This window comes from Melanerpes formicivorus, unplaced genomic scaffold, assembly GCF_026170545.1.
Source record: "Melanerpes formicivorus ecotype bairdi unplaced genomic scaffold, bMelFor1.0.p_v2 SCAF_50, whole genome shotgun sequence".
NCBI classification, from domain to species: domain Eukaryota; kingdom Metazoa; phylum Chordata; class Aves; order Piciformes; family Picidae; genus Melanerpes; species Melanerpes formicivorus.
In genome coordinates this window covers 1,770,001-1,797,751 of record NW_027142402.1, presented here as the reverse complement: position 1 = coordinate 1,797,751, position 27,751 = coordinate 1,770,001, and the positions used below count along the sequence as shown (strand labels likewise).

The 27,751-nt window shown below is 41.9% G+C and overlaps 1 protein-coding gene across 6 annotated transcripts in view; it reads right to left on the bottom strand.

Moving 5' to 3' along the window:
• Window positions 1-27,751, bottom strand: part of GRIK2 (glutamate ionotropic receptor kainate type subunit 2) — a 203,657-nt gene that overhangs the window by 39,290 nt on the left and 136,616 nt on the right. For 4 of the 6 annotated variants that reach the window (XM_068160442.1, XM_068160443.1, XM_068160444.1 and 1 more), the window contains one exon: window positions 24,904-25,121. In XM_068160442.1, the coding sequence (XP_068016543.1) occupies window positions 24,904-25,121 (218 nt within the window). Of the gene's footprint in view, window positions 1-24,903; window positions 26,719-27,751 lie in introns of those variants that run through there. The other 2 variants (XM_068160447.1, XM_068160446.1) reach the window with 2 other exon arrangements.

Here is a 27,751-nt window from a genome sequence, read left to right as displayed (position 1 = left end):
TTCAGCACTACCTTCTGAAAAACAGATCTGGCATTTAATAATGCAGCCTTTGCTAATATTTAGTGCTTAAACTTTGTCCTGGTTAATTGCCAGCAAATCAGACTGTCTTGGTCACAGTCAAACTCAGCACCTAGCAGATTTGGACCACAAGGTGATCAGATACTACTGCAGGCTTTAATATATAGCACATTGGAATAGTCAACACATTCAGCCAGCAATGCCTCTCAAACAGTCAGTATCTAAATGACACCATACTGTGCTTGCTTTAAAAACTGATGGGGAGTTTGAATGTTTCAAAATTACAATAATTAGTTGCAGAACAGTGATATTTCTCCTAATTTTAAGGAGACAACTGGCCATTCTGAAGTACTGAAGTATGCTTCTTATATAGGACAGCACAGACACACTCTGGTGATGTTTTCCAACATTGTAATCATTATAAGTCATTGTGTCCCTGTACTCAGCACTGGTTAGGCTACACCTTGAGTCCCGTGTCCACTTCTGGGCCCCTCAGTTTAAGAAGGACATTGAGACACTTGAACATGTTCAGAGAAGGGCAACAAGGCTGGGGAGGGGTCTGGAGCACAGCCCTGTGAGGAGAGGCTGAGGGAGCTGGGGTTGCTTAGCCTGGAGAAGAGAAGGCTCAGGGGAGACCTTCTTGCTCTCCACAACTACCTGAAAGGAGGTTGTAGACAGGTGGTGGGTGGACTTGATGATCTCTGAGGTCTTTACCAACCTTGTTGATTCTATGATTATTATGAGCAGGGACACTTGTCAGCTAGACTCAGCTGCTCAAGGCTGCATCCAGCCTGGACTTGCACACCCCTGGGGAGAAGGCGGCCACAACCTCCCCGGCCACCCTGTGCCAGAGTCTCACCAGCCTCCTACTGAAGAACTTGTTCCTAAGATCCAGTCTGACCCTGCTCCCCCTCAGCCACAAACCTTTCCCCCTTGTCTTGTCACTAGAAACCCGCATGAAGGGACAGAGGAAGGGAAGTATAAGAAATATAGTGACAAAAGGCCCATAAAACAAAGCTCATGCCTTAAAAAGAAAGTAATTATTCACAACTCATTTAAGGGGAGAGAAACTTTACCTAATGAGATATCAGTTAGCTAATGCTAAGGCAAACCCAGCTGACAGAAGGCTTTGTGATCAAGGCTTCATCTTGTATTGTGAACAGCAGCTACAGTGACAGGAGAGCAAGAAAGCTGAGAGTGAAGACATGCTCTACAGGCTCCCCATCTTCCAGCTTCATTCTGTCAGACACTGCCAGACTGCTTTAAGAGTGTGAGATACAGAGTGCAAGGAGAGAATAGGCTGAAAGTGAGCAATTTGCCAAGGCAAAAAAGGAGATGGAGTTGAGCACCTAACAGCTGCCAATCAGAATTAAATGATACCAGGAGGATCCTTCCCCAACAGGGGATGAAGGAAAGTCTAACAGAGCTGTACAACTCCTCAGTCTGCATGTTTACATATAAACAGGAAGGAAGGAAAATTAAATGTCCCATCAGAGTACAGAGGGAAAACTGCAAACTCTCCCTACCTCAGAGAGTAGCCAGGGAGAAAAAAAGGTAATCTTTTGTTTCTGGAATTTCTGTCAAGTATCAGCTAACCTCCATGACAGAGCACCCAGTATTCACTTCCCAACCTCAAGATCAGAGACATGTTTTTATTTCACAGTATCACAGTATCACTTAGGTTGGAAAGGACCTCGAGGATCATCGAGTCCAACCTGACACCACAGACCCCATGACTAGACCATGGCACCAAGTGGCTGTGATAACTGGGAGAAAATTCCTGCTTGAGAATTCTCCAGTTCCTTGCATCCTTCAGCCTTTTTGCCTCCCACACAAGTAGGAAAGAGTAGAAATTCAGCTTCTCTCTCTGGCATAAGACATTGCTTCCTTATAGGGTGGCCCTCACAGATAATGCAGGAAGATAGATACTGACACTTTGTTTAGAAAGAAAAATATGGGAAAGGGAGGTCAGAGAAGACCTGTAATGGCTAATAGAGTTTTCCCACCCAGGTAGCAAAACCAAACTGCTGTTAGAGGAGCTATATATGTGCTGACTCTAAGCCATTGGGGCTTTCCCTTGCAGAACAAACCATCTTCTCCTAATCAACCCTTTTCACATCCTGTTAGTAAGAGCTACACTGAGAAGCAGGTAACGATGACAGTCACTACAGTCTGGCTGCCATTCACTGCTGCCTTCTCAGAAGCAAAGAGTGTGCACTGAAGCCAAGGGAGCCCTAAGGTAAGTCCAAGTACCAGCATACCACCAGCTGCTTGTGGAATGAAACTGAAGAGGACTTTGCATAAAACCTGTCTCTGTGCAGATCTATTTTGTCCCAGTGAAATCCACCAATACCTCCATAACAGAGTACTTCATGAAGTGCATATAAAACACCTTCCACAGTCAAAGTCTAATGGTGAGCAGGCTGTGATTGCAGGCTGGAAGGTAAAGATACAGTTCAATGTGTAGTGTGTGGTGGTGCTTCTGTGGTTAAGTTCACAAATTGCGGGTTCTTTTCTGCAATGCATGATGTTCTTTTGCTCTTTCTTAACTCAATACATCATTCACCAGTAGAGGTGAGCTAAACTCCTCTGTTAGAATTAAAACTTTCCAAGCAGGACACGTGGAAAAAAAGCAGGTCTAAATTCTAACATCATGAAATTACCTTGATAGGGTCTGTCTGACCAGGTGTGGGAACAGTTGGAGCAAGTTGACAGCAGGGATGAGACGAGACTGCATTCCTGGAGCCCTTTACATGGCCACCACCAGGGCTGGCAGCAGAATAATGACTGGGAGAGACTCTGTGCACCATTTCCAGAACAAAGCCAGCAGGTGAGCAATGTACAAAGCTTGATCTTAGCTTCCAAGCTATCCATGTCAGGAACAATCCCATTCCCTTTGCCAAGTCCTCCCTGGAGGCACAATCTGTCTGACCCTTCATAAATCTCCCAGACCTTACCTTCACTGTCAGTTAGCCTTGCAGCTTTTATATCACTGCCAGATTTTCCTGATTTCTGCATCTGAATACTGAGAGCTGCAAAGCCTATCCAGCCTTTCATAGTCCTGCTTCTACTATCCCTGAAACATCAGCAAAAAGAATGACTACACTGATAAGCATTTCTGCTACCAAGCTGAAAGGAGACTCAGGTGATTTGGAGGCAGCTTGGAGGACTCATGTGTCACACTAAAGCAACACAAATATTTGAGGGCCTCATAAAATGCTTCTGTAATCTAACAGAATCTGAAGACTTAATCTGGTCTCACCTCTTATTAATCACTCCCTACATAGTTTCTTTCTGTCTCTGTTTCCTGATTCCTCTTGTTTTGGCAATGTATTTACCAAACCATGATGATGCTACTTTTATCTCAGGAAGGATATGACTTAAAAACCACTGCCAGTCCAGACAGATCTCACCATGTGCATGCCACATTCTCATGTTTCTCCCTAGACTCACTACTGTCATAAGATACTAAGCTAATTGATCTGGTGGAGGCCATCCTTATAATTCTTACATTTTGGCCACTTGCTATGGTTTGCTCTAAGATAGAAGTATCCAAGTTGGAGGAATTTTGCTCGTTCTGATGTCACAACTTCAAAAGCATGGAGCATATTCCTAGGCTGGTATTATTTCAGCTCAACAGCCAAACATTTGCATGTCTTTCTAGGACAATATTGCAAGGCAGATATGTTTAAGAAACTGTCTAAAGAGCCAATATAATTAGACTCTTCTGGATCTCATTTAGCTAGAAATAAACTTTAACTTCAGTATATGTTCTGCTAGGCAAGGAGAAAATCATCATAAACAGAAAGAAACTTCCAATGTGTCCAAAAAGGGTGAAGTTATTAATGTGGATCTCCAGTGCTGGCAAATGAACTCACAATTGGCATAGCATGATGACAACAGCAACCACAAGCCAAATTTTTAACTTCCATATGGTCACCCAGCATGGCTGGAGTACTGGAGTGCTCAGGCAATCTCTTGCTAACAAAGTGCTGTTGGGAGCCATGACCAGCCAGCTGTCATGATTTAGACTGTGTTTGGCACAGGATCAGCTCCAGGGACAGAAAGCTACTGCTGTTCCTTTGGGTAGCTGTTGTGGGTCTACAGAACTCCTCTGTGGCTCAACCACCCACCCAAGAGAAAGCCACAGATACATTTAAACTGCTGCAACTGCACTGGAAAGAGTAGATCTTTATGAAACATTTAAGAAAATCCTATTTCACCACACCTATCTGTAGCATATTTTTTTCCTGTTACAGAGCAGTCCCATCCTAGGTACAGGAACCTACACTCACCCTTGCAGAATTTCATAAGGCTCCCAACTCTCCATCCTGTCCAGGTCATGCTGGATGACAGCAGAGCCTTCTGGTGTGTCAGCCACTCCTCCCACTTCTGTGTCATCTCCCACATGCCATGCTGAGCAGCTCAGGCAGGGAGAGGGAAAGAGACTGCACTAAACATTGTATGTTTCTCTACAGGAAGATCTGGGGAAGGATAACCTCTTCTCCCTCAAAGCATTCCCATCTTAACCAGCTTTTAATTATACCATACATCTTCATTTATGCTCTTTTAAATGTATAGTTATTATCATTTTATCTGACAATTTGTCTTCTTTAGTGAAGGAATTCCATTTTCCAAACATCCTTTATGGACAGACTGCACTGTTACAGGAAGCAGCTTTAAACCCAGAAATTTCAGATTCATGAGTTGTTTGAGAATCATTTACTTTGTGCCAGAGAATAGGAAGCAGTACAGCCTGCAATTCTAATGATTGCGTCATCTGATTTTATACCAAGCCATTGCTAGCATTTTAATGGCGTTTCCATTTGGTCATTAAAAGTCCCTGACTGTGGGATTACTGAGCTCCTCTCTCTGCCATCATCTCCATGACAAAGCTAAGGAATGGCAGTGAGGAATGCTGCAAGTGGAGCAGGCTAACAATCCAGCACTCAGAAAACATTCTGTTGATTAACACCAGCCTTTAGATCCTGGATGTATGGAATATCAACAGAGGTGACAAGCTAGGTGTGGTCATAAAGAATGTTGATGTCATTTAATGTCAAATACATGAAGTGTAAGACCAAGCTTTGGGGTGTAAAGGGAACGCTCTCTCTCTGAGGTAGAAATGACAAGCCAAGAAAGATGCAGCCAAGTGCTGCATAAAGAAGAAGTTCTAAACAAACCTTAAGGGAGCTCTGTTTTGCTGCCAGCATTACAAAGTGCTCACAAGACATTGACTGTGGGAGTGGCAGCTGCTTGACTGGGATTCCTTCATCAGGAAAAAATTGTAGCTACACTGTAAGACTAAATGTTGAGACCTCAAAAAGGGCTTCCTTCAGTTCTTAACCTGGGTCATTAATTCAGTCTATGATTAACTGATTCTAGGGCTGGATCAATCAGGAAAAACACTCCCTGAAAAAGCAGGAGCCCAGGAACATTTTCTCCAGCACAGGTCAGATTAATTCCTACCAACTGCATGTTCCTCATCACTTCACTTCCTTTTAGGGATACAATTGGAAGCAGTAATCAGCTCCAGCTGGAAGGCTTCTTAATGATTTTGTTTGTTGTAACTAACTGGGTGCTTCCACAACGTGGTGATAGGAGCAATGCAGCATCACAACAGCTACATGCAAAACGCAGTCGAGTCCCAGCAATAAGTAAAATTACTTTGTATTTTAATGTCTATATTTTTAATCACCTTTTTTTGGACCTTTTCTGGGGGTTGGTTTGCAGGTTTACTTCTATGAAATAAAAGATTTTAAAGGGATGGACAAAAAAAGCCCAACCAAACCACTGTATCGTTTACAGATATTAAGGCAGGGGAATTAAACCCTGCAGATGTGCTGTGGCAATTATTGAACATAACTGCTTAAGTAATTACTGTGTTAAATACATTACTCAAACAGGCAGAATGCAAATTAAAGCTCCCCTAGTTGGTCTGAAATTCATAGCTTGCTCTGAAGTGCAATTTTGTCTCTTTTTTTGCTTTTGTTGTCTTCTTTTTTAATGATTTTTAACAAAACCCCATTCATGTTCATTGTTTTCTGCCTCTTTTTCTGCTTTCACCTCATGCCAAGGAGGAGAGGGGGGAATATCTGCTCAAGTTACTAAACAGACTAAATTAAAAGAGACTAACTAGAAACAGAACTCGTGTTTAACACAATATGAGTGCAGAAACAAGTGGTGTAGAATGGGTTTCCACCCTGAATGTAACCCTCTGACAAAGAGCAGACAAAACACTTGCACTCCACCTCACTAAAATGAGCAACAACTAAGTGTTTAGGATCAAACAAATGCATTCCAGTGGAGCAAACACTGAAACTTCAAGTGTGTAAAGTGTCTTCTTTCTCCTCTTTTCTTAGAGTGTTAATCTATTAATCTATTTGCTCCTCCATCCACAGTAATCCACACAGATTGGATGTCTTAAATCTCATTTTCTGACCAGATGAGCAGCTAGTTATAAAACTGGGTGAGAAGGAATGAATTGAATCTTGAGAAGGGCAGATTGAGACTGGAGATTAGGAAGAAATTCTTTCCAGGGAGGGTGGGGAGACACTGCAACAGGCTGCCCAGGGAGGCTGTGGATGTCCCCTCCCTGGAGGTGTTCAAGGCCAGGTTGGATGAGACCTTGAGCAACCTGGGCTGGTGGAAGGTGTCCCTAGCCATGCCTGGGGAGTTGGAACTAGATCTTGGGGTCCTTTCCAACCCAAACCATTCCATGGATGTATGAAAGATTCCCCCCCACCCCCCACCAAATACCTTCTTTTAAAATTCAGACACTCCTCCTAATATGTTTTCTACAAACTGAATCACCAGCTAAAACCAAACTACAACAGCACTGTAGGAGCAAGGGAAGATGTTCCCTGTTTCTAGATCAGTCCCAGGATGAAGGTTAGGCCCTTAAAAGACTTAGAAGCAGACGCTGATCTGTTCAAAATAGCCAGATTTCACCATTTCTGCACAAGATTGGAAGCAAACTTTGTCAGGAAACTGAAGAAATTGCTGAGTGCAGGGACAGGTGGCAATGGAAGATTTAAATGTTGTGTTTTGGCTAAAGCAGCAATTAGTTTCCTAAGTTATCTGTGGAGCAGATGGTATTCAGGAGGAGAAATGATGGATGTACCATTTCATTGGAGTAATTTTAGATAGGTAGATTTGGGAGGAGTACCACCAAAACTGAATGCAATGCTAGTACTCTGTAATCAATAAGTCACCACTACAGTTGCTATTAAAATTGGAATACTGTGTAATACATCCAGGATTACTTCCTTCAGCACTTCTTATGACAAGAAAAAACACTTTCTGTTCTGATTATTAATTGGCCAATATATGTAAGCTCACATATTAGCAGGGCCTGAGCTCGTTAACCACATGGTAACCAGCAGAAATTAAGATACAGATTTGGTCAGCTAGAAAAGGGCAAATGAAAATGGACATGGAATACCCAAATTCTGAAACTACCTGGGGGAAGGATCCAGCTGGCACACACCTCAAAGGGTTAAAAGAACAACAAGCTTTTTCAACTTCAGAAACTTCAAAAAGTATGAAAATAACACCAAAAATAGCATAAAAATACATTTAGAGTGAAAAATCCTGCTGCTTTAAAAGCTACTCACCTATCCTAAACTAAGATCTCTGGAGAGATCCACTTTATGTTGAACAGAAAAGCAAAAAGGCTTCTCTCCATCTCCAGAGATCAATTGCCCCAGCCAGCCCCAAGCCCTGCCCCACCCATCCAAATGCACTGAAAGGCTCTGTCAGGCTGGAGGACCAGCTTCCATCCTCTGCAGCTGAGCAAGGTGAATGGCATGGGCAAGGGCAGAAGGATGAGCGATGTCAGACACATTCATCCAGAAGAATCTGCTAACAATGCCTACTAAACTGATGAGATTTTTTCCCACTGAAATACTGTGGGATTTTTTTTTGCTTCCCTGTTGGAGGCTGCCTTCCTGCACACAGAAACCATTTTTGGCAGACCCCTCAATTGAAGTACAAGCTAGTTCCACTGGGCAGCAGGACCAGAGCAGAATAAGGAAGTCAAGGACCACGAAATAGCAGGAAGGGCTACAGGGGTAGCTTCAATGAGAAGCTGCTTGAAGGTTCCTGTGTCTGATAGAGCCAATGCCAGCCAGCTCCAAGATTGCCCCACCACTGGTCAAAGCCAAATCAGTGATGATAACCACCTCTTAAATATGTAATAACATATTGAGAATGGGGGGTGGGGAGGAGCCCTGCCCAACAGCAGCCAGCAGAGTGAGAATTTGTGGGAGAAAACACCACAGACAGCAAGGTCTTTAAACCATAATGAAAGAACTTAAACCAAAATGATCACAACAGTAATGACAGAGGACTTGGCAGAAGCAGCTAAAGGGCTAAGGGTTTGGTCAGTTTGTTTATAACAACCTCATTACTGTGCAGATGACACAAAGGGATCAGAGGGATCAGAAATACAATAAAGAAAAAAGTCACTGCTTGTAGCTGCAGAATCTCTAATTTCAAAAGAAACTCTCAGGAATGAAGAAACAAACTCCTAAACCTCAGGCCTGACAGCTAATCACCACAGGTGTGCTCTCCCTTTCTGAACTTTCAAAGTGCTCTGATCTAGGGCCACCTAACAAGCCCCTCTCTGCTGCCTGTGACAAATATCAATGCCAGGCAGATGGAAAGGGAAAACATAGATGTTACCCCCTGACAACAATGCCCAAGGACAGAGGTGGCTGGCTGTGGGGGTGGAATCAATATTAAAGACCTGGTGGAAGTTCCACCAGCTGTGATCTAAAATATAGAGGCTTTGTTAAACAAGCTTCCATTCTCACCAAAATCCTGCCATGATATTAAGTGATAAAGACATGAAGTCATAACTTTGTGTCAGCTTATTTGACAGCACTTCAAAACTATTATTTACATCGCCAGCTCATTTGAAACCTCTGGTAAGAGCAACTCCTCCATAAAACCCTTCTGGAGGCAGAAATCTCATCAGCTTTAATGCTGCATACCTGAACCTTAGAGTTTCCTTCTAGATTGTCTGGCAAAGAGAACTGAGCCCAACAAATCACTGTTTGAGAGTTTCAGAAGCACAACAAAACAGAACACACACCAGATGCCCTGTGCTGTAGCTTGTGTGTGCTGCTCACATTCAGTCTTCCTAAGTTTCAAGAGCCTGTTCCAACGAGCCAAGTTGTAGCATGGTCTAATTACAGTTGGTTTTCAGGGGTGAAAAGGAAAGAAAAATCAGCTGGGAGTTAATTCTGAGAACAGCCTTCCAAGAAAATGTAATAAATTTTGTTCATTACTTGATGTAACCTTTGGAGTCTGAAAGTGTAAGAAGAAACATTTACATATAATTAAACATAATTGTTTTTAAAGGATTGCTCTGGCCTTTCAAATCAAGCTGTCCTGCTAGAAATGTAGCATTAGAACAGAAAAGCAGCCAGAAAAATTAAAGCATCTAAGGAAGAAGCAGCTAACCACAGGAAGTAAAGAAATGAGGTATTTCCCTTTCCACTTGAAGCTGCTTGTTTTTACTCGCATGCATAATAGGTAACTCTTGCCTTAAAGAGCATCCTGTTCAAAACACAAATTCACCCTCTCTAGAGAACTTCCTTTTAAAACAATCAGCTCTGTAACCTTGCAAAAGCAGGGAAATGCTTCCCTTAGCTTGAAAATTATTCAACTTCGGTGTGGTGAGACCCCACCTGGAGTTCTGCATTCAGTTCTGGTGCACCCCAGCGTCCAGCTGCTGGAGTAAAGTCCAATGGTGCCCATGAAGATCAGAGGATTGGAGAATCTCCCCTGTGAGCACAGGCTGAGAGAGTTGGGGCTGTTCACCAAAGAGAAGCAAAGGCTCCAGGGAGACCTTAGAGCAGCCTTCCAGTACCTGAAGGGGATCCACAAGAAAGCTAGGAAGGGATGTTTTACAAGGCTTGTGGGGACAGGATGAGCGGCAACACTTTAAGCTTGAGGAGGGGAGACTGAGAGTGGAGATTAGGAAGAAATTCTTTCCTGTGAGTGTGGTGAGACCCTGGAACAGGTTGCCCAGGGAGGCTGTGGATGTCCCTTCCCTAAGAGGTGTTCAAGGCCAGGTTGGATGAAGACTTGAGTACCCTGGGCTGGTGGCAGGTGTCCCTGCCCATGGCAGGGGGTTGGAACTGGATGACCTCCAAGGTTCCTTTGAACCCAAACCATCCTATGAATCTCTTCCAATTTGCACATCTTGAAATAAAATCCCAGATACATGCTCATGACTGAAGCAGGAAGGACTGTGGAGATCTGAAATCTCCAGGTACTTGCACCTGCTTAGCAGGGATTAAATCACAAATAGCCAAAATCTACCTGAAAGAATAAAATTCAAAGCTTTACAAGAGTGACCATGTCACGTTCCAGGGAATTGGGAGCTGCTCAGGCCCAAACTTCAGGTTTTCTAGTCACAACTTGGTTTAAAGTACTGATTAAATGGTTACAGGTTCAGCATGCTGTGTAACATCTGAGTGCTCATTTCATTCCTGTCTTTTTCAGGTTAGGTTTGGGGTTTGGCTTTTGCTTGTTTGTTTCCCTGTGGCTGGGTTATGTGGGTGGGATTTTTTCTGTAGCCTTTTTGGATTATTATTTTGTTTGCATAGTTGTTTGTGTGGTTGAGAGCTGTTTGCTACTGTGCAGCTGCCTCTTTAATAAAGCAGCTCTATATTTTGTGCATGCACAACCTCACTGCATTAATACAGAGCTGAAGAAGTAACCAGAAGAGCTGGAGGCAAGCAAGCTGTTAAGACCCCAGATGGCCCATGCAAGGGAAAAAGCATAAAACTCTTTCCATGACAGGAAGATATTTGGAGATGTGAAAGCTGACTAACTGCTTAGAGCAGAAAATGGTACCCAGATAATCACATTAACATGTGGGATTCCACTGCAAAGGGCAAGTCTTGTCACCACATGAAAATTAAATCACTGATGCTTCAGAGCATCTACAGCCTCATCATCTCAGCTTGTGAATGGCAGGGATTCTAATTCAGGGGTTTGTGCCTTTTATGAATTGCAGCAAACAGCCAATTCCACTTAGATTTTAACTGTTTGAATTGCCCCCTAGCTTTAACAGACATCCACACTACTACCAGGAAACAAACAAATGGAAAAGAGTGGAAATCAAACAGCAGAAAAAGCCCCACACAATAGGAGCCACTTTCACTTGTCTGATAGTTAGGCAGTAATTGAGCTGCAAGTCTCTGGAGTTAGCATAGAAATGAGCATGATATAATTGTCTGGTAAAGAGAGGAGAGAACAAGATGCTGTTGTCATGAGAAAGTGCACTGGTGTGTGGTATTTTATTTCTGACAGTAGTGTAGAACAAATCCAATTTTCTCTATAAGGTAGAATTTAAGCAACAATTACTCACAAGAATTAGCTCTACTTTAAGACTTCATTTTTCAGATTGTCCCAAGATGACCTGGAGCAATCAGGACCGTGCAGAAAACCAGAAGACAGAGCTGAACCTCATCAAACCAAAAAGGGAGTTATGGTTCAGAAGATGTCACAAAGGAGCTAAGGGAAGGGTTAGACAACTCTAGCATTGTTATATGCCTCTTATACACACATTAATATAGAAAAGCATTTATGTGTTCCCTGAGATCTTTCAAATCCCAGATGCTTTTAGGTCCTTGCTTCAGTAAAGTAAAATTAATTTAATAACAGCCAGGATGTAATGTTTGATGGCATTTGGTGACACCAGCACTGCTGTTTTGCTTCTGTATAATTCTGCATCAATAATCTGTGCATATCCTGCAGGGAATTTTCATGTCTCTTCTGTTGACCAATTTAGCAGAAAACATTCTGGCAAAGAGGTTCTCTGAGTGTATTAGTTTAAGTAAAAATGCAGAGGAAAGAGCTTTTGGTAACTGTACATGGAAGAACACAACTGCAAATGAATGATCTGCTCTAATAGCCATCCATCTAACTGGAAAATTTCAGCACCATGCACTGGGAGTCAGTCACACAAGGATGCAAGGTTCAGGGCTCAGGAAAAGGCAGCACTAAAACCACTCTCATTAATAAAGTATACAGAGTTTCACCTCCTGTTTTGATAATGCATGGGGTTATCACAAACATCTTCTTAGTTTAAGATGATGATTAAAAGTTGTCTCACACTAACCACAGAATCAGAGTCCTCTGATCAACATTTCTCTTCACAGCACCTGGCTGCAGCCATGCACTTAAGGATGAGCTCGGAAGCCATTCTATTGCTCATCATTTACTGCCTCGCTACAACATAGTTAGCTCCCTGTGGGGGGTGGGAGAAGTTTAACTTCACTCTTTTCAATTTATTCTTTTGGTAACCACACAAAATGCTTCACTGTCGTTAGGAAATTGTCAGGAGACCTCCAGTGAAGTTTACTGCAGCTTGCAGAGTCTAATGAGCTAAATTGCAAGTATTTAATAAATGAGACCCCTTACCTGTAGGGGGAATCAAATATTGTCTCTGATTTTGGTCTACAGGGATTTTCCCTTTTTTATCTTTGTTTGTTTGTTTTAATAGCTTGCAAAATGCTAATTTGAATGGGATTGATGCAAACAGTTAGAAAACATGGTTTCACACCCTATTTTCCCACTCAGGAAAGTACAATACTCAGTGCTTTTCATTAAAGAGATGTAAGTGAACTAAAGATAGAGAAGGGGTGTCATTGCCTGATTACAGGAACAGATGTTAGACCAGCTGGAGAGGCCTCGGTGTACTCACAGGACATCTTCACTCACAGGCACTCCTGACCCTGAGGTGTCCTGACCCTGCAAGTGTCTCATTTTTGAGCAAGTACAGAAGCATTCATAGAATGGTAAGGGTTAGAAGAGACCTCTGAAGATCATCACATCTAAGCACCCTGCCAAAGCAACATCATCACCTAGGGTAGGTCACACAGGAATGCATCCAGACAGCTCCTGAAAAGACTCCAGAGAAGGAGACTCCACAACCTCTCTGGGCAGCCTGCTCCAGGGTTCCTTCACCCTCACAGCAAGATTTTTCCTCAAGTTGAGGTGGAACTTCCTGGGTTTCAGTTTGTGTTTGTTGCCTCTTGTCCTATCACAGGACACCACTGAAAAGAGCCTGACCCCTTCTTGAGAGCCACCCTTCATGTATTTACAAACATTAATAGGATCTCCTCTTGCTCTTCTCTTCTCCAGGCACAACCACCCCAGGTCTCTCAGCCTTTCCTCATCAGACAGATGTTCTGCTCCATCATCCCCACAGCCTCCCCTGGACACTCTAGTATATCCCTGACCCTCCTGAATAGGATTGTAGTAGAGCAGCTGAACAAAAGTTTATGTCCACGCCTATCAGACAAGGCAAGCTGATGATTTCTACCTCAACTGCTTAAAGTTTTTCACACCCTCAAGAAGCTGGCATTTAACTTTTTCAGTGTAATTACATAAGGTTATTCTCTGCATTACTAATATGGATTTACTGCCTAAACTAAAAGCCTAATAAAGCCCAGGCTGTAAATTTGCAGGTTAGATACAGTTCTGAGTTTTATTGCCACCTCTGTTTTGCTTGCTTTGATAAACTGTTGTTGAAAAGCAGCAAAACTGCCAAAAGGTAAGAGATGATTTAATAGATTTTTTTTTTTTTAATGGTGCTTTTGACTATGTTTATTCAGGCACAAAATATTTAGTGTCTTGGGCTACTGCATGACAGGAATGCCTCAGCTTCACTTTAAAGCAGAATCATGTTCTCTTGTTGCCAAATGTATCTGTAAGCACTGAAAGCAGAAGCAACTTGCTTGGAAAAATCATTACACAGCATTTTAAGACAAAAGAGGGGATGGGACATTCATTTCAGCTCTTAATGTCAAGGCCCCTCGTGAACTTTGGAGGCATGGGAAGCTGAAGCACTGCAGAGCGCTCAGCAAATCAGATTCTACTCTGGCATGCAATATCTAAGCCATCAGTGCAACCTTTGATTCAGGGTGTGCTCTAGTGCATTTATTTCTGTGTTAGTGTCAGCAGAGCTCAAGGACCAGGGGCCATTCATCATCAATCCCTGCTGGATTTCAGTGAGAAAGGAGCTTCTGTATAATTAATGTTGTCTCTTCCTCCACATTGCCAATAAATAGATTTTGCTCTAAGTATTAATTAAGCAAACTAAGGTCAGAAATGCCATTATCTAGTATTTCACTTTAAAGATTCATAAGGTGAGAAAACTTGTTTCACTATGCTATAGGAAACACACCCATCCCTGTAACTGGAAGTATTCTCAGAGGAAGATCTAAGATGAAAGAATTGGGCTTTATACTCAAGTCTCAAGCAGACAAAATCTCCAATTCACCTCCTGGAAAATCACGTCTCACACAGGTTTGCAAAGTGAATAACTGAAATCAGTAAATATTTCCCTCCAAGTGTTCTGTGCTGACTAACACCTGCTCATTTTTACAGCTAGCTCTGAAAAGCATTCAGCTGCTATCAGCTTCTGTAAGCTCTCACACTGACAAATACCATCCACGATCCACCGGCTTGTCAGCTTAACATCACTCTCTTTACTGCCTCTCCCCATTTGCCATTCCCTGTAGGACACTCTCTCTAAAGAGTAGCCACTTGATTGATGTGCTGAAACTCAGTTTTTCTGCAGCAGTTCCTGCATGGACAAGCTTTGAAAAATTGATTACACTGTTCAGAAAAAGGAACAAACAAAAAAATCTCCAAGCTAGCCTCAACACAAAGAATTTCCTGAACAAGAGCCTGTAAGTATTTACACTCTAGAGAAATGTTAACATGTTTGCTTCCTATGAACATGCTCCAAACGCAGCACTTGCACTCCTCTACTGCAGAGTGATCACTTGGGGAGCCAGCTCTTGTCCCAGAGTAATCACACTGGACTTGCTCTCTTCAGAGAGAGAAGAAATTGCAGCAACCCAGTTTAAAACTAATAAAATCCTAATCACTTAGAACAATTCCCCAGGTGGGCATCTATCTAACTTTTTGTCTGTTATTGAAGTGACTCTTTCAGAGCTGGAGCCATGAAAGCCATCATATACTCATTTTCTGAAGGCTTGATAGATCCAATATTCTTAGCACAGATGAAGTGTAATGAAGCACTTCCTCTCCCAGAGGAAAGTCTTCTGCTTAAATTCTTTGATGCCAACTAACCTTCGCGTCTGCTGTTTCCCCACTGATCGCAAGGACTTGGCACTTCTGCGGAGTGTCTGAGGAGGCAATTCTCTTCAAACGACACTACTTGCTCCTCAACAAAAACACCACCGTGTTTCCTATAGCTTCGGGGGAAGAGCTGCGTGCAGATTATGCAGACACGGAGTCATCGTTTACATGTGTGTATGTGGAGGAGAAGAGCCCTTGTTCCCTTTCTACTGAACCATTGCCTATGTAAAATTATGCAAAGTAGGTCCAGCTCTGAATTTTTTAAGCAAATGAGGAGTCATTCTGCATCCCACTTGAGAAACACAGCTCAAAATTTGCTATGGAAATAAGTTTGAAATTAGTCATCACTTAAACCACCACCAAACATGTATTTACACATCCATAATGCACATTAGAAAATACCAGAACAAAGACTGCATTTGTTTTGCTGTCCTTGAATACAAAGACATCAAAGAGTCACTTTTGGGTTGGTTTATTTCCCCACCCCAAGCAAAATAAAAGAGTTTCTTCTTGACACAAACTATGCTGAGGAAATAGAGAATTTGAAAAGAAGATGGTAAGTAATATTGATTAGCTAATAGCCCTCATTTATAATGCTGTGGGAGACAGCAGCATGACCAAAAGTACTGCAGATTCAAATTGAAGATCAAGTCATAGAATGGCTCAGGTTGGAAGGGGCCTCAGAGATCTACTCCAACCTCCCCACCATGGGCAGGGAGGAGGCATTCACAAACTCCCTGAGCAACATATTCCAGAGTCTCACCACCCTCCTACTGAAGAACTTCTTACTAAGATCCAGCCTAACCCTGCTCTCCCTCAGCTTCAAACCATTCCCCCTTGTCCTGTCTCTAGACACCCTCCTGCAAAGTCCCTCTGCAGCATCCCTGTTGGATCCCTTCAGGTACTGGCAGGCATAATGCATCACAACGATGTACTTGAAGCCATATAAAGGTTCCTGTGTGCATTTTCCATTACTTTCTAATAAAGATTTCTCTCTATAATTTATATCCTCTTCAAAATCCCTGCTTCAAAATACTGAGTCAGAAGTCATGATTTTTTAAACATTTTTTAAGCTAGCTTTCAAAGCCTGGAACAGGCTTCCTAAAGAGATCATTGATGCCCCAAGTCTTTTGATGTTTAAAAGGCATTTGGACAACACCCCTAATTTTGGCCAGGCAGTTGGGCTGGATGATCAGACCCTTCCAATTGCAAGCTTCTGTTCTATTCTTTAATAATTTGCCCTCTGGTTTTGCACATTCTGCCCAAGAAGCCCTGAATTTGCCAAAGTTAATTACAAACTCAGAAGCTGTTAGGGGATATATTTGTTCTGGATGTGGGCAGATTCTCTTTTGTCTGTAAACAAGGCTGGCACTCCTGCAGGGTCAGCCTTCTAACCCCTCCCATCCATGCAGGAACCCAAACACATTGACAGAACTCGACCATGCAATTAAAAGAAACAGGAATCAACACTGCTGTGTTGTCTTCAAGGCTAAAGGGGATCCCACGCTCTAACACTTCCCTATGCCAACTCTTTTCCTCAATTGTTCTTGCCATTCTTTTCACAACCCAGGAAAGAGCAGCAAACAGCATTGCTTGATTAACATCAGCTGACCCAGTTTGCTGAAGTGTATCCTTCAAAGCAAAGTTTCCATGAACATTCTGGCATAGAATGCATCAAAATTACCACATCCTTCCAACAAAATATGCAAACAATGCAAACACATCACGGGTGCACACATCGAGAAGCCTGTGCCTGTCACCCTAATTTAATTTAAAAGGATTTAATTGGACTCATAAATGTTAAAAAAAAGAAAGAGAGATGACAAGCCATCCAGCAGATGAGACAGCGACATCTGCCCTGCTGGTGGAGGATAAATGTACTCAACCTCTAATGTGATCAAGCATATGGAGTCACAGGAGCAAAGTACAGTGGTGGAGAATGTTTATAGCTTGTTATTTTTGGGGGGGTTGAAAAACAACTTTTGCAATTCCTGGCTTGCTTTTAGAGCCCTCATTGTGCCCAGTTCAATCTCTGCAAACAGAGATCAGAATTGTGGCCCTAGCCCAGCTCAGAGTGGAAGCCAAGTGGTGAACTTTTTCCTAGGATTTCAAAGAAAATTTTCTTCTCTTTGATTTTTTGTGGGTGTGTGGGGGGGTGTGGGTGTGTGTGTTCACTTCAGTGCCAACAGGCAAGGCAAGAAACTTTTCACAACTTTTAAGCCAATAATCTGAAGTAGGACAAATATCCCCAGGGAAGTGCTTGGAGTCACCATCCCTGGAGGTATTTAGGAGACCTGCAGATGTAGTGTTTAGTGACATGGTTTAGTAGTGGGCTTGGTAGTGTTAGGTTCACAGCTGGAGTCCATCTGAAGGGTCTTTTCCTACCTATATAATTTCACAGTGCTAGGATTCTTTAGTGGAGTTTAGCATGGTTTTTATTAATACATTTATAACTTATGTTGTTCAGATCAAGGATCTTAAATACATTAAGCACAAGTTCAACCAATGCATGGATACTGAAAACTGCTTGAAGGCATCCACAGGCAGGCAAGCTTCTGTAATTCTTACCACAGATGTGTTGCAGAAAGGATGCTTTCACCCATCTCGACAAGCATCCTCTTTGGAGCAATGAATAACTGGAGAGGAAATTAGTCACTGTAATAAGACTTTATGTGGCATCCTGAGCAGGCCTGGCACTGGAAATATTTTCTAAACAAAGCAGTGCTAATGCAGTTGGACAACACCTCAGCAGGGTCGTATATAAACTGACAAGGCAGAAGCAGCTCACCTCTGCTAAGGAATGGAGGCTTTCAGGCTGCTTCAGTGGGCAGGAACTCACCACTGCAGGTTGCTCACGTGGCAGGATCTCGCACAAAGCTGGCTGAACCAAGACATAGTTCACTCTGGGGAATTGTTTCTGACTCACATTCCCAGCATGAGTCACAGATCAGATCTGCAAACTTTACATGGCTACTTGGTGGTAGATCTATTGGCTTTGAAGAGAAAGATGATTTCTCCCCCCCCTCCCCCAGACTGATAGTTAAAGTTCCCAGTTGTACTCTCAATTTCCTAAACAAAACTTAACTCTGCTATCTGTCTTTCATACAGAATGCTATTTGCAGCTGAAGGATTCTCTGTGATCTAGTTCAGTTCCCTTTCTCACAATCTGAAGACAGACACAAAGAGAAAAAAAAGCTGAAAAGAGAAAAGGAAAGTTCCCTTGCCCTGCCTCCTGGGGCAAAGCAGCAAGAGAAGGAGAGAAAGGTGATAAGGCTAGGAAGCAATTAGGATATACATTGCTGAAGAAAAGCCTTGATCAGAACCCACAGTTCAGTCATACTCTTACATTTGATCCTGCCAGCAGTGCCGTTACAGGCTCTAAAGGGGCCAGAAAGTGAAGCACTTCAGGTGAGAGGAAGGAAATAAATGACTTAGCAGTAAAGACAAACCCTACAACAGTATGTAAGGACAACACACATTCTGGAAGTGTCAGCAATGGCATTGCCGTTGATTTACTCCTCCCTACACCTCAAAATGCAGCAACAGAACTTGCTTCCCAAAGGATGTGGATTCCCAGTGGCTCCCCCATTTAGCAGGGTGATGCAGGATCACCCTGACACGGAAAGGGACACTCTGCTCTCCTTGCAGCAGTTCTGGCAATCTAAACATCATTGCAGCTCTGTATATCTGAAAACTAAATGTGCCACAATCACAGATTCCTTTTCAGTTGGATCAGAAAGCTGGACTGACTCTTGCCACAGCCTGGGGATACATGCAGCCAAAAGACCTCGAGGCCGAAGGCAGAAGACATTGGACTACCTGCAGCTGGCCTGGCTTGTGTTAATCTAAGAACAAAATGAGAGGTACTGAGAAATATGATCAGAAGCAACATGCAGTGATTAATAGTGATGGACTCAAAGGAAAAAGCCACTATTGCTCTTGTCTTCAGTACCACCACAGTATAGTCTAAAATACAAATAGTCAGATTGGTTTGGCTTAAGCACAAAATGATTTTCTGAATCTCTGGATTATACCATTCCTCTGAATCAGCTGCAATTGCTAGAACCTCTTCTGCTGGTAAAATATCCTGACACAGTTCAGGAGGCAAAGTGTGGTCTGAACAACATCTGTATAACATCAGGTTTGACTCAGCTGTCTGGATATAAGGCACAATAGAGAATAAATCTTTGCAGATTTGACTAGTCCTTGTGTTCATCCTTTTCAGTGCACGATGCAGAATTAAGAGGGAAAGAGCAGAAGGACTGAAGAATGGAGAAAGGGAAGTGAAAAGGCACAGGCATGGACAAAGGTAAGGGTGAAAAGGTTTCTACCACATTCCATCTTTTTTTCAGTTTTGTGCTTCAGCACTGAGCTGCAGCAGAGCCAAACATATGTCCTTATTTACTGCAGGAACGGTAATGGCTCTGACAACCCCAGAGAAGGAGCAAGGGTCAAGGCAGCATTAAACCATTTCAGTCACTTTGTCCCAGCACCTAGAGAGTTGGTTGGAATGAAGCCCTTTATGTGAATTAGTTCTGCTTTCTGCCCTCAGATTCCAAAGACAGACAGCTCACTTCAAAGTGCTTGGGACCAAATTTATCTGAATTTCTTCCATTTAGAATTCAAATGCTCTGCTGCTCTCCTTATAGTCTGTGTTAATGCATCATCTAACCTACCTACCTCCACTGTGCTTCCTTCATCCTTTAAAGCAGGAAGTTTCAGAACTCAGTGAGGCTTTGGCCAAAGCCTGTATCTCATTCTCACAGGCTGTCATTGCAGATTCTGTGCTTTTAAGTGCATAGAGTGACCACAGACCATGCGACTCTGCCTAAGTGTTTTGGTAATGGTGATCCTGCAAAAGGGGAAACAACGCATCTTGACTGCACGTGTTTCCAGCAGACAGGCACAAACTGTGACGATCAAGATGAAAAGGAGATTACATGGTCTTTATACTCAATTCCCTTTCATGGTATTTATACTCAATTCCCTTTCAGCTCCTTCTTTAATCAACACTACCATGTGTTTTTGTGCATGAGAACAAGTCTGTGTTTGTTAAATTCAAGGGATACTGATCTACAAATGCAACTTTCAAGCAAACTCAACCTGTCTCTGCAGTATCTGCTAGCCATCATTTTTTAAAGCACTATCCAGATCAGAACATGGAGGCTGGAACTCAAAAAGTTGTTTTCCATGGGTCACTGTCAGTCAGCAGATATTTGAGAGCTCAGAAGTGGTGTTTCTTTCATCTTTGGCTTGCAGCCATTCCACCAAATAATTCACAGGCACTGCTAAACTTCCCGAGCTTGGATTTGCAGCATGCAGCTACAGGTTCTGTGTGTGTCCTTTCCCATGTGCATTTATTTGATTGTATTTATTGCAGATTGGAGAGAGGAGAGTGACAGCCTCTTCTCTCTGGTGGCGAGCAACAAGACTAGAGGAAATGGATGCAAGCTGTGCCAGGGGAAGTTTAAGCTGGGTAACAGGAAATGTTTCTTCACTGAAAGGCTATCAAATGTTGGAACAGGCTGCCCGGGGCAGTGGTGGAGTCAGCATCCTTGGAGGTGTTTAAGCAGCATGCGGACTTGGTGCTCTGGGACATGGTTCAGTGGTGACCTTGAAGTCCTGGCTCAAAGGTTGGATGGGATCATCTTGATGTTCTCTTCCAACCAGAGATATTCAGGGATTTTCTGCATTAAACCTCTGGAGACCACAGTTTTCCTTTTTCACAGCTTCAAACTTTCTCAGGAATCTTCCACAGCTCTCCCCTGTGCTCCTCAAGATTTGAACTCCACCAGATTTTAAGGTGCAGGTTCTTGGTCTGATTGCCATTTAGGTTCTCCTTCAACAATCCCACTTTTTGTTTTAGCACCACATGGCTCTGGCCAGGCTCCAAAGTTTTGCAGAAGAAAGAATTCACTGGCCTGCTGCATAACTAATTTATGCAGCAATTACTGCCAGTCTCATGGGCAGCCACCGAGCCTCGCTGTGAGTCAAACTAATAACTATTACCAAGACATGATAATTTCATTTAACATTAGGAAACCATCTGGCGCCTTCATTTCTTGTTGTAACACAGTGCCACTGTTTTACTCACTCCACTCTCATTAAAGCAAGACAAAGCAGATAAGGAAAAACATACACACAGATGACAGATTTATCCTCTCCATCATCTTTGGGCAGCTCCACCCAGACCCCATGCTCGGGTAGGTTTTTTTTTTGAGGTAGGAGGGGACCACTAAAATGTGAACTGAGCTCCTCTCTAATGGCTGCTAGCTACTTCATTGAGTAGTCTCTAAATCAAAAGTGTCTCTAAAGGTGTTTGTATCTATTTTCCTCACCGTGGCTGCATATGATGGATGAATCCAGCCCAGCCCTGATCAGCTGTACCAGTGGTTAATCACTCTCGCACTTAAAAGCATGCACCTTAGTTCTAGTCTCCATTTGCCTGACTCCAGCTCTGAAACACTACCTCTCATTATGCCTTTTTTCTGCTAGATTAAACAGCCATCCACTGTCAAAAGTCTCATTTCCATTAAGGCACTTACAGACCATGGTCAAGTCACCTCTTAACCTTCTCTTCAGCAGATTAAACAGACTGATCTTCTTTAGCCTCTAACTACAATGCTTATTTCCAGACCCACAGACATTCTTCCACCTTTAATGAACTCTTTCCAGTTTTGGATATATTTTTCAAGTGCAGTCACCAGAACAGGACACAATTCATTAATATTTTCCATAATGCCACCATAAAAAGGCAGCATCACTTCCTACTTCCAATTCATTTGTCTATCAGAAAAGAGAAAGTATACCACTTAAAAGCCTCCTTTAGCTTACTGATAGAAAGTCTTCTGAAATCAATTAAAAATGTGACTCTGTATCCCTTCTATTTTCTTACACACAGTGAAGGAAATGTACACTACTCTTCTGTCTTTTCCATACCATCTTTACTTTTCTGCACTGTTTCCTTCCAGTGTCATTTATGCCACTTTATTCTTCAGCTATTTTTTTGTCTTCCTTCATCAATTTCCTGTTCTTTGGTGCTTTTTACATTGTTATTTAGTAGCAGTGTCTATGAGCTGCTCAGCTCTAGTACTCCCTTTCTAAGGCAATCCCAGTTACAGTCTTATTTTAGAAGAGCTTCTTTATTTCCCTTTTCTTCATGTGAGGAAATTACATTCCTAAGGTAATTTGCTGATACAAAATAGAAGCATATTGTGAAAACACACAAGCACAGCTATATTGTGGTGACCAGAGCAGCAGCATTCTGTTTTCTGGTAACTCAAATTCATTAGGTTAAATTACCTGATTTTGCCAGACAGCTTACTCTGTCAGACAGACACTATACCAATGTTTTGCTTTATATTTCATGCAATATACATATAATAAGCTTTTATTTCTCACACTGGCAGCTCTAGTGAATTGCCTCTACAAGCAGCAAGCTTTAATTTCCACCTGGAAGTTGCTTCAGACACTGAATCAATCAAATGAGATCACACAGTTTCCAGTTATTTTTCTTCTGAGGCATGATTTTTGCTTGTTTCTTGCACCACAAGAACAGTTGTAGCTACTTCTCCTGCTTCAGTTTGGATCCATTCCATTATGTTAATAACACCAATTAATTTATGTACTAATAGATAAGATGGCAAACACCAGAAAGAGATTTGGATTAATTTGGTTGCTATCTGGAACAGAAGTTCTTAACTATCAGTGCATTTCCATGTCACAAAACACTTACTAATCAAGATCTGTTCACACATAGAGCTCAGAAAATATGTTTGTTCAACAGAATAACCCTAATTTGACTCAAAATTAATCAACTGAATAAAGAAATCCTGCGTTTTGTTCTGACTTCTCTTTTTCACTCTCAGCAAAGGAGGAGGATATATTAATGTACTAAAAGCAGTATCACATTATGTGATCTAATACCATAACTGCTGTGTGTAAGCCTAGCTTATTTCAACTACAAGCATTCTATGCAGGATGTGCAATTGCTGTTTCATTAGAAATAAATGCTCTAGTTCTTTGATACACTATACCAGATAAACACAAAATATACCTAGAGAAAGAGAAGAACAATCAGAGAGAAGGAGTTGGGCAGAAAAAGGAGCAGAAGATGGATATGCAAAGGAGAGAACATGCAGAGAAAGTCTCTGTACACTTTAAAACCCCAAATAAAGGGGAAAAGAGCAAATAAGAGTGAAAATGAAGTGTGGGGAGAGGGAAAGCTAAACATTAAGAAGATGGAGAGAAAAATGCTTCTGGCAAGTAGAAGGAATGACATCGCAAATCTAACCTTGCCTCCGAATATTCAGAGTCCACAGTTCAAATCTGAATTAGAACAAGTTCAAAGCTTCCTGACAGGCAAAATTGAAATTAAAGCCCTGCAATGTTTCTGGTAACTCAATAAATGCCTTCTGTCAACTCTTCAGGCCCTCAGGCGTAAATCCTTTTGACTCTTTTCAAAACCTCAGTCTTTAAAAAGTTTCAGTGCTGTTTCTTTTTACTGCTTCACATATTTCTTGACACCAAGAACTGTCTAATTGATTGGTTACTTCTATTAATTTCATCAGCTCCTTTTCCAATAAGTATTCTGGGGAAAGCACTCAGAACCTTCCCAATGTATGCCATAAGTTAAGCAGCCTAAAATATTCTGGGACAGTGAAGCAGAATTGATTTTTATTCTCAAGTAGAAGCTGAAAGACCAAAAATTATTTTTACTAATTAAAACTGTGTGTCCACTTTGGCTCTAAGGTCATCAGGTTAAACAGGGGCTTGATAGCAAAACAAATTTGTACTCTCCAAGCACAAATGAGAGGAACGGAGCACAGCCTTCAATTTCTGCACCAGTTTACAAGGCGCCTTGGACCCCTCTCTGTCTAATTTTGAATGCCGGTGTAACAGACACTGCCAAGCTTCTAAATGACAGCACAATAACTCACAAAGCCAGAAAATACTTCAAAGTCTTCAAAGTGTATCTAAGACCAGGCAAATCTTGTTAAACACTTCTCTCCCCAGAAGATCCTAGACAACTCTGTGCTATCAAACAACAGGAGTTACAGAACCATCCTCCCTCCCTTCACACACATCTCGCTAATTCTCCCCTCACACATCCTTCTCACTAATTTAAGCTCACTTAAGTGCTTGATAAAGATAGAAAAGAAAGATTTCCCCTCTAATCCAGCAGGGCATTTAATGACATTTTCAGTTCTACTATTCCCCTCAAGTTGTTACTAAAATAGAAAACCTGGAAGCACCAGAACTTTCCACATGAACTCCAAATTTCCCTTAACATTTTCTGCAAAATGTGAAGTACAAAAGGTTTGTCTCAGCTCCAGCTAATACCATCCTTTGTTCAAGCAGCCATCCAGTGTGGGTGCTTGAACAAAGACTGCAGGTAAGTACAATGCTATTGAACTGATAGTGTAACTCAATCCAGCAAAACTCATTCTTGTTCATGGCTAGATAAGAACTATCTGAAAAAAAAGAGTTCAGATTTCTCCACCTAACTCACTGCTACAGATTCAACTCAACCAAACAAAAAACCCTGAAAAATTATGGTTTAATTTCCCATGAGAGATTTTTCATTCAGTTCCTTTGCTGCCTTGCAAACCCTCATTCTATTCTATTCTACATAACAGATGATTTCCAGTTGCTTTTGACAGCAGCAGGAATCCTCTCGGTCGCTCCTCAGCAAGGGGCACAAACTTTCACAGTGGGGACACAGCATCTTTCCAAAGAGAACATAAAGCTTACCTTGAAGAAAGTCATGGTTGCTCCATCTTCAACTGCCCCATACTCTATCTTTGTCTGCTTGGCCAAATCATCAGCAGAATCAATAGGGGACTCCATACGTTCCACTGTCAGAAAGGCGGCTAGGTTAGCAGTGTACGAGGAAATGATGATAAGTGTGAAAAACCACCAAATGCCTCCCACTATCCTGGTGGAGAGGGCTTTGGGCATGAGCTCAGAACCTAACGAAAACCAGGGGAGAAAGATGAAACCAATGCACAGAAAACCAAAAAAGAAAACTTTCCTCAGCGTTCAGCACTTTTTGCCACAGTGGGGAGAGGGAATCACTGTGCAAAAAAATCTTGAAAGCTACAGGTTCACATGTACTGCTCGTACAAACACACACAACTGGAATGGAAAATAAGAACTGATTACACTTAAGACAAGGCCTTGTTTTTCTTTTCTTTGTCTTTTTTTTTTTTGGAGCTGTGGGGATCAAAAGATAGTAATGGGAGACTCAGTGATCAGTCACCTCTTCAACTCCAGAAACAGATAAATATGATTGTAGCAGCTTGGAAAAGAAGCAGGCTTTCCAGGAAAAAAACATCCTGGCTGGACTGAGCCTCTAAGTTAATGCTAAGATTGAAGCACTTACACAGTTCACCTTCAAGGCACTAAATTTATATATATGTATATATTTAAGTATTTTGCAAAAGCTCACTGAAGTGAATAAAAATAAGCTGCTGAGGAAAGGAACAGACATGAAACAAAAGCGTTCCGTACCTGAGCGTTACAAGCAAGCTTTTGTCCTTTGCCATCGCTTATTGGCTGCTAGCTTTAACAAGTGAAGAGCATCTCCCATCTCTATAGTTGGCCCCACAATTTCAGATAAACATGGGTGGCTATGCCACACACTTAATTTGATAGAGCAGCAATGAAAATATTAGACCACTATGCATAAACTAGATAAAGATAAATCATAATGCATTGCTGGAGTTGCCTGCTCATGGCTCGAAAGGATGGAGGGGGAGAGAGAGACGCTGTACAGCAATTTGCACAATTATCAATGCTAATTTGGAGTCTAATGAAACAGATTGAAGCACAAGAACTCCTCTCGTGCCTAATTACTAAAAAGAGAAGAAAAGCAAAATTCAATGCAATTTGAACCATAAATATTTATCATAGAGTGAGCGCATATGGGTTTTGAGCCATAATATTAGAATCCAATGGAATGGAATTTTTAATGCTGCCAAATAAACAATTTCAGGCTTCATTGTAAGGACTTTATATAAGGTTTTTAATTATTTTTTTTTTTAATTATCCAGAAAGTTGTTTTCTTAGAGGCAGTTTTTCATATCCACTGTACCATTGTACTGAAACAATCAGCTTCTGTTAATCCGTCACTAGGATTGCTTTGAAATCTTCTGGGTAAAATGGAATGAAGGCAAGATGGACTATTTTATTCTCGTTAAATTTCAGTGTTTAGGTTGAAATATTTAAGGAACTGGTCCAGCAAGGTAACACATCTTCATATAAACAAAAGATTATGCCAAACTCTCAACGTCAATGCCAAAAATAAAAATGAAAGAAAGAAGGAATAAATAGATAAATAAATAAAAATAACAGAAAGGGAAGAGAGTGAGGGGGAGGAAAAAAAAGAAAAGGGAAGGAAACCAAAAGAAAAGGGGGGAAAAAAGAAGTGGTATCATAACTGGACTACTGTATTCAAAAACAGCCCATCTTACCCTGCAGTTCATCTTACCCTTGCTGTTTCAAACAAAAAAAGCTGACAGACTTGGACATGACAGCCAACTCCAGCGCCAGCCTCTGCCTAGAACTCTGCAAGGAAAAAAGTAGAAAAGTACCTTTCTGATGGAGTTGCTCCTAGGCCCTGCCAGTCATACACTCAGACACCATAACACTAACAGATTTTTCCAACAAGCCCACCATCATCATCATCATCATCTCTTTTAATTGCTCTCATTTGATTAAAAAAATAAATAAATAAAATAAAAATAAAGGCAAAATAAATAAATAAATAATAAAGCATCATCCATAAAGTCAGACAGGACTGGGAGGAGAAGAGGAGTGGAAACCTTTGCCGCAGGTGCCCCAATTACCACAAGTTGATATCTTACCACATCTGACACCGAGTGCCACCTAGGCCCACGCAACAGAGCCTGGTTAGGGGCTGACTGTCATGTACCCAAGGTAACGTCATGTCCAGCACTATATCCCACAGTTTCCTGGGAGCGAGGGGGTGTCAGCAAGACATGGATGAGTTCCCTCTATCATGTATCCTCCAGCGCTAAGCAAACGGTTTGTAGAGAAGCAGCACTCAGTGCAGGTATGGCCCAAGCACCACCACCCTGTCTCTGCTATCACCGTTAGGTGAGAACTTGCTTGTCTACAAGACCTACTTCAGAACCCCTCTAAGCTCTGGAGAAATCGGTTCTCCAAAGCAATTCCCCCACAATCAAGACTGATTCTGCATCTCTTGGATGATGTCTGTGGAAATTTATTAAAGGATGGGCTGAGTCAGAGGGAAAACAATACAAAAGCAAGGACAGAAGGTCAGCCTTAATGCTGAAAAAAGTAGTTTTCCTTCGTGGAAAACCATTATCCCGCAAGGATATCTTTTAAAATTAGTGTTTTGGTTGAGGTTTTCTTTAAGACCAAAAAGAATGCAGTAAGGAAAAACTATAGATTTTAAAGAGTGTTTCTCAGCTGAAGAATTTCATGAAGACAGTGCTAGCTACAACTGGAAAACTGTTATCCTCCAAACATATCTTTTATAATTAATTAATGTGTCTTTTTTCCCCCCCTTCTCTTTTGCTTGTCAAGAAATGTTCAGATGCTAAGGACTGCAGTA